This window comes from Hyposmocoma kahamanoa, unplaced genomic scaffold (genome assembly GCF_003589595.1).
Source record: "Hyposmocoma kahamanoa isolate Upper Pololo Valley unplaced genomic scaffold, ASM358959v1 101, whole genome shotgun sequence".
Lineage (NCBI taxonomy): Eukaryota > Metazoa > Arthropoda > Insecta > Lepidoptera > Cosmopterigidae > Hyposmocoma > Hyposmocoma kahamanoa.
Window position 1 is genome coordinate 2,349,581 of NW_020653333.1, and position 7,960 is coordinate 2,357,540.

Genomic DNA, 7,960 nt, shown 5'->3' on the forward strand with positions numbered 1-7,960 from the left:
CTCCTCAGTGGTTTTGTTCTTTGTTATGATATGTGATATAACAGCTTCCGGGCAGTGTGTGGCTAGCCTGCAGTAAAGGCTGATCACAATTGTAAGTGGCCTATTATAAGTAGGGCTCCAGATAGGGATGTTCACCCCTTCAATTGTGAGGAAGAGGGATGTAGCAGGCAGCTTAGGTTTTGTATTTGGAATTATATAAATAATAGAGGGTTGATGTCAAACAGACATCTTAGTAATTCTAGACCAAGATTCCAAATTGAATACATGTTATATTTATGAATAATCGTCGTTTCTCTTAAAAAAATTACCTGTCTCAAAGGAATCTGAGTTACGTCTACTATAGCACCCACCTTTTAATTAAAAGATGTTAATTAATAGAAATAGTGTAACTGCAAGAAAGTAGGTATTCGCACGACTTCGACTGTTGCCAAAATTATATATTTATTATATATAAGAATATAATTTTATTCTCATATATACCACTTTGTAACGATTATTGATTATTTTTTGCCCTCTATATATTTTTGCACCAAAATTATAATTATAACACAAATATTAATAAATATAATTATAACAGTTGAATTTAAATTGTAATGTCATCGCAGTACTGCCTAATTTTGCTTGCTTCGCTGTCAGTCGAACAAACGAAGACTAAAGCGTGAATGACGCTCTGTATACGATTTTAACGCCCCATAAGTTCGGACACTTTTTAGCGCGGACCCGACGTCCATATAATTGTAAGTCAATGCTTTTAGTCCTACTTTTTTCCCCGTCATTATGGAACAACACGATAAGTGTCTTTAAGTAAAAGTATATTTGTAGTTATTCGTTAAACTTGAATGTATTTTTTGAGTTGAGAGCACTTGTACCTTTAGACTCATAAAAAATGCCTGATAACTAATATTATGGCATTAGAAAAATTGAGTTATGCCCTTAGTTCAATATAAAAAACGAGGTTAAGAGACTGCTAGAGACATGTCCTTTTGATATGTTATGTAATCGGACACGCTGAACGGTGCAATAAAAACAAAAGGGCATAACTCGTCTTATTCCGTTTTTCACTGGAGGCACTGATTTACTATGAGCTTTTTCGTGAAGGGAAAAATTCGTGATAAAACCTGCACGCCGAAAAAGTATAACTCTCGGAAAACGTTTGAAGTCTTCAACTCTATATATGGTTCAAACCCTCGCCTGAGAGGAGACTCGTGCCAAGCAGTGGAACGTACAAATAGGTTGATGATGACTACTTAAGTAACACTGTCTATGAACGGGTTACAATATTTTTTTGTTAAGACAACACCTTTGTTTACATTATTGATCTCGAATCCTAACGCCGAATATAGTGTGTTTGTTACAGGGTGGTATCTACATGTTTCACTTATTGGACACGTACGCTGCAGGCATATCTTTACTTTGCTCGGCTCTCTTTGAAGCTGTTGCTGTTTCTTGGTTTTACGGTCAGTATTTCATAAATTTATTTTATAATGCTTAGATTAAGATGTATGGAAAGACATGACTCTAAGATTCCACACAAATTTGATCCATAGCGTTTAAGATTTCAAATAAACTTTGATGCTTGAAATAAATATTGCAAATAATACACATTTATTGTATATTTACAAAGAGCAACCTCCAGAGTTTCCTGCTCGTTCTTCTCAAAGAAATCACCACAGTAAATGAGCAGTAGCTAAAAAATGTCGTTTTAAAGTCGACGCTGGAAAGATAAAACTTTGGAAGTGGAAAAGCTGAAACTTTTCAGTTTTCCATATAACAAATTGTTTGGAAAAATGGTAGTTATGATGTTTTTCAAAAAAAAACTTTTAAATCGCTCTCCTATATCCTGAAAATATTTTTCAGAATTTTACCTATGGAGCAAATTATTTCTGCCTTTTTTATTTTTTGATAAATTTGAAGGTGAAAAGAAGGTAAAGCGTGAAAGTACACTAAAGGACAATTTACATTGCCTCAGAAAGTAGTAGAACCGAGTTTTTGTTACGAAATTTATGTCAATTGTGCAACTTACACACTGGATACGATACAATAGCGGTGGAAATTCCCGAGACCGCGCGAAAATTCTTCAGAAGACGCGCGACATGTTTTCTTCTGACTGTCATTTACACTAAAATCAATGTATATTTTATGCTTTAACAATTGAAATAAGGTATAAATTTCAATGCACTAATACACGGAGATTAATGTGCCTTGATTCAATTTCCAATTTGCCTTATTTCAATTGCGATAGCGTAAAATATATGTTGATAAATTTCTAGCGCTCAATGTATATAAGTAAATAATTTAAGTTGCATATACGTGTTCTTATGTTTGTCAATGTATGGTCCCATAAATTGTACCTACTAACAATAGCTTTAAGTTTAAATGTTCTGTATCTTTTTGTATTACTAACAAGTGGGCCATAGATGTCCAAATAAATGATTTATTATTATTATTATTATTATTTACGTCGCCGCGGAATGGAATGGAAGCGAATTTTTATAACTATAGCATAATCAATTATGTCAATTGTGTCAATTACATATTATATCAATTATGTAACGCACAAAAAATCTGCTCTCGCATCTTCAGAAAATTTTAGTAGCATTAGAGCTCCTTGTTGTCCAGGGAAGTACTGCCGCCTTACCTATTTCTACCGCAAAGCAGTAATGCTCACATTACTAAGTTCCAGTTTTGAAGAATAAGGTTGCTGGTGAAATTACAGGCACATGGAACTTGTCAACTTATGTCTCTCAGATCTTTGCGATTTACAGCTTGGAGTGGCACTGCAACTGTTATAAACAGGCGTGTAGCTTGCCACCAGGCGCACAACTTGTTCGTCTCGTTACTCGAAATTATAAAAAAAAGAATTTTTGCGCAGTATCCTACCTATCTAGTTTGTAGGTTATTCAATTGACACAAAGTTCATTGTGCTACGATTGTAAAAATTCGCATGCAAATTGCGCCTTATTTATTATGTCATCAGGTTTGGAAAGATTTTCCGATGACGTAGAAGAAATGCTCGGCTTCAGACCTGGAATTTACTGGAGGATATGCTGGAAATTTGTCAGCCCTATTTTTATTATTGTAAGTACTACGTTGGGTTCTTTCGAATTAATTCATTTAAATTGTTTAATATTGAGTTTTTACATGGATACTGTATACAGATAACTACACTGATGTTTTGTCACAAGATAATAGTCTGTATAGATGTTAGATATCGTCAATGGAAAGGTAAAAAGTGTAAAGCGCCGTAGAGTAGGTACCCTCTATTAGGTGTAGTACAGGTACTAGTCTGTACATCTTGATTAAAAGGAAAAGATCGACTGATTTGGGCTTTGTAGAGCGTCGTCTCTGTCACTCATACCTGTGTGATTGCTTATTACTTATTTAAAAACACAAGAAAGTGGCGACTTATCGAATCACTAGAGCGCCGAAAAAGTGCTCAGATTGCTACGAAACCTGAACAGATGGTTACCATAAAAGAAATCCAAACCAATAATATAAACGACTCATTTTTGCTCAAAACAATGCTTTTACCTCAGACATATATGTCTGTGTTTTACCTTTCTAGTGACGATATATTTGTATTTATACTACATGTCAGTAAATGTGTCAAAACTCATTTCCCAGTTCTAGAATAAAACAATGATCATATTATAATGACCTTAGAATTTTTTCCATTCTCTAAGTATTCTATACAAATAAAATAACAACTTAAATAAAAAAAGTAAATAAAAATAAAAAGCGTTTTTTAAAAAATATTGTCAGTGTCTGATTGATTAAAAAAGTTTTTTAGCTAAGACGTATTATTCAAAAAAAAAACAATAAAAAGTGTAACTTGCACGACTAGCAGAACCCTCCAAAAGAGCCAGTTATAAAAAATTATAACAAAATATCAATTTTATATTACCTGTTCTAGATACCACAGAGAAACATATTTCGTACAAACATTATATAAATATACATTAAATTCTCTACTCTTAACCCTTAACCGGTCTTTATTGACTAACATCCATATCAATGCCGGTGAACGAAGGAACACACGGCAAATTTTGAACTTTATATTCGTATTTCAATAGAATATTTTTTGCCCTGTTTTTATCTCTATGAATATCTTTACGGCATACACTACAGTATACGTAACGGTGTGGAGATTTAAAGACATGCAGTCCTTGCTGTATGTTTTCTTCAAAACATTTGCTGCAGTTTTTACTTGTAAACGCTTCGCCTATAATATATATCGACAAATTTTTTTGTTGTTTTATTGGCTTTATAATATCATTGTGCATAAATTTACGGTGACCCTTAGGCTGCCTTTCCACCAGAGCTGTGCGAGGTAGCGAGGCGGTGCTAGGATGTGTAGCGGCGCTGTAAAGCGGTGTGATATTTTCCACCAAAGCTGTGCGAGGATGCGTTACGAACTCTTTTTACTTTTGTACGGTGTGGTGGGGTGAGCGGTGGTGATATGTCAGTGTCAGTTAGTGTCATACTTTCAGTAGCTCTAGTTTCCTACACCGTTTTGCACACATTCCACGCCCGCATCTCTCGCACACATTCCTCGCACACATTTGTTGCTATTTTGTATGTACAGACACTTAGCTCTGCTAATCCTTTACCACCGGAGCTGCGCTAAGCGAGGCTAGGAAAATGAAGTAATCCTATTGGTGGAGTTTTTCTCGCACGCTGCTTCGCTATGTCGCACATCTCTGGTGGAAAGTCAGCCTTAAAGTCCCTTTGTTCATGAAATCGAACCCGGCGCCGTAAACCACGAGCGTGCCAGCTGGTCGGCCTCTTTGCCGAAATACTCGTCGACCATCGTGTGGTTTACCTTTTGATCGTGTATATACTTGTCAAACTTTAGCCGCTGCACCCGCCTCTGTTTGTAGCGTTGCTGTTTCTTGTCGAACCATTTGAGTAGGAGTTTGGTGTATACTTCTATGTGTGCAGTTTTGCGAAAGATTGCACATCTCAGTTGCTTTTCTGTAGACTCTCTATCATTCCTAATTTTTGCATCTGTTTCTTTGACGAATTGTAATCTCTTTTTTTCTCAGTGCCGCTCTTTAGTTTCGTATACAACTTTACCCTTTTTCAGCGTTTTGTACTCAAACCCGTCACTGGTTCTCGTGTACGTAACTATCGGGATTTTGGCGCCCGTATCAACTTTATTATATTTCCTGTAACAACTGTTGTTACTTTCAACTGCCTCTTCTTTTCTCACTTGTTTGTTTTTGTATAGTATAAATATAAAGCCCTGTACCCTGTATACGTGTACCCTTTCTCACCTAATCTATTCATCGACATTGAATCGCAAACGCCGTCGGTGCAAATACTATAACCGAAATTTTTGGGCAGGCTGAAATATCCAATATTGTTTGATATTTTCTGAAAAAAGCGTCCACGACGATGGTGTCTGCCGATCGACTCTGCGTAAAAGTTCATGCAGACCCCGCGAGTAGGTGAGGTATTTCAACCCATGTACAACACGATATACATTGAACGACTTTTTATTATTTTCCGAAAGCTCGTGTTGAATATTTACAAACAGCGGGACAAACTTCCAAAAATATTGCTTTACTCCTTTCTCGGTAATATTGTTGGCGTTGAACCAATCACCGATTTCGTTATCGCTGTATGTATTTTTATAGAATGCGTTGAACACTCGTGTACCTGCGCCTTTGTTAAATTTTCGAAAAACTTGAAATATATGTATACGCTTTAAGCATTTGAAAGCGTGCGCGTGTACATTCGTCTCCAAAATTGTACTGTACTCCTTGGTGATAGCCATTAAAGTGAACGACCTCAACGTTCCGTCATACACCACGTTGTTATTTAATAGCTCGTATTTCTCAATAATATCCAATGGATCTTGTAGCTTATGTTGTTTGCCCTTCAATACGTAGGCGAATTGTAAAGGTTCAAACTTTGGAAACATGAGAGAAAAGTCATCACGAGTACAGTAGTGTTTGAAAAAATAATTTACCAAATACGACAATTCAATCCCAAGTCTTGACAACTCTTTTACGTCGTTTCGAATCGTTTTCAATAACTCTAATCTTTTATCTGCCAGCGCACAGACGAAAGAATCGATTCCCTTTTTAATGCAGTATACCGACACTTCGTGGTTGTCACCTAAATTAGTTTCACGAAAACGCTTCTTTCGGTTCAAGCACTTTGAACTCTATGAACAGGCGTGGTCACTTTTTCCGCACGGATTACAGGGTTTCACACGATTGTCGCCCTGCATTACTTATTTATGTATTTGTACTTTCACTTGAATTCTTTATTAAATTATTATTATTATTTATTTATTTATAAAGCATTTCCTTCAGAGCCATCAACTTAATGGTAACAAATAATCAAGAAACGCATAACGTAATATACAATAAACTAAAAATGAATTCGTGTAAAAAACGTAAATAATAAAACCCGCCATTTTGTCTTCATTAAATACATACAATTTGGCGGCAAAAAATATTCATTTGTTTAGGCACTGATTCAAGGTTTTCAGCCTCTTCTCAAGAATAAACATAATTATTTATTGATACAATACAGCCGTATTATTCAATAAATATAAGTGGTCAATATGTTACCATAGTCCAATTAAGGGTTTAAAAAATAAAAATAAAACGAATGTAATTTTCAGGGTGTAGTAGTATTCGGCCTACTCTACCAGCAGCCTCTTCAATACCAACATTACTTGTACCCGCAATGGGCTGAAGTGCTAGGCTGGGGCCTCGCCTGCTCCTCTATTCTGATGATCCCCATTGTAGCCATTTACAAGCTGCTGAGTACACCTGGCACTTGTCGGCAGGTATGTTTTATTGGATTGAGGTAGTGTTCATTGGAGGTATTGATTTGTGACATTCTTATTGTTGTGGTAGTAATTGACATTATGTAACTGGACATATGCATGCTAATTAAAATAATATGCGAAACATGTTAGTACTCGACCTGTCCTGGGTGATCATTTTTGATAACCCGGGTCGATCATGACCCATGCGTAATGTGATCGGTTCAAATGATTCGTATATTCGATCTTTTATCGGGTCATCCGTCTCTCACGATACTTCCATATTTGGTGTTTAACAGTGTCAAATTATACAATTAGCTTTTAATCTTTTCTGCTGATGGGTAATGCGTATAACATTAAACGCATCATTGATAAACCACACTTGAGACACTAAAATTTATTTCTAGGAAAAGTGACACCTACAAAATTAAACTAAAAAATACATGACATAAAACTTATGAGCATTCAAAATTATTAATTTATTATCCATTAATAGTTTTATTATAGCTAGTGCACTCATAAATAAACACAACATACCGAAAAACAGATTAGACTTACAAAATTACCATGTAATGGACACTACGCTACGGAGCAATTAGGATGAATGTTTGTTATACTCATTGATCCGTTAACACGATGACCCGTGGACTTGTTGATCGATTGCTTAACTTTTTGGTTCGATCGAACGAGGGTTCTATCGAACGAACGCTCTATCGAATAAATGTTCGACTCCAACGAAGAGTGACAAGGCGAACCGTGTCATGAGTGGGAACTTCACGTGATAGTGAACGAGACAACAATAATATTGTGAGTTGTTGAATAATCTCTAAAATTATAGTGATAAAGTTGAATATTGCGCGCATGACCTATGAAACTCTAAAATGATCGGGTTATTTAGAAGCTACTAACCCGGGTTGTCGGGTCACAGGTGCTGTTCGAATTATTTTGATTCGATCGATCACGATCGACACACGTCTAGTTTGTGCTGGTACAGTCTCTTGGTACCAAATAAATGAATTATTATTATTATTTAAATTTCATCTTCATTTTATGTTACAGCGTCTGGCTTGCTGTCTATCTCCGGAATCGGAGCACGAAGCCATCCGAGGAGGAGCTCCTGTCAGTCGATTTACTTGGCGACATTGGTTGTACGTGTAAAATTCGCTTTAAGTCTAA

General features: G+C 36.0%; 1 protein-coding gene across 1 annotated transcript in view; it reads left to right on the top strand.

The window, feature by feature from the left end:
• LOC113230362 (sodium-dependent noradrenaline transporter-like) overlaps positions 1-7,960 on the top strand; it is a 36,716-nt gene extending 28,756 nt beyond the window's left edge. Inside the window, exons 13-16 of the mRNA XM_026464268.1 lie at positions 1,358-1,457; positions 2,978-3,078; positions 6,638-6,805; positions 7,844-7,960. Coding sequence (XP_026320053.1) covers positions 1,358-1,457; positions 2,978-3,078; positions 6,638-6,805; positions 7,844-7,942 — 468 coding nt within the window. The 3' untranslated portion in view covers positions 7,943-7,960. The remainder of the gene's footprint in view (positions 1-1,357; positions 1,458-2,977; positions 3,079-6,637; positions 6,806-7,843) is intronic.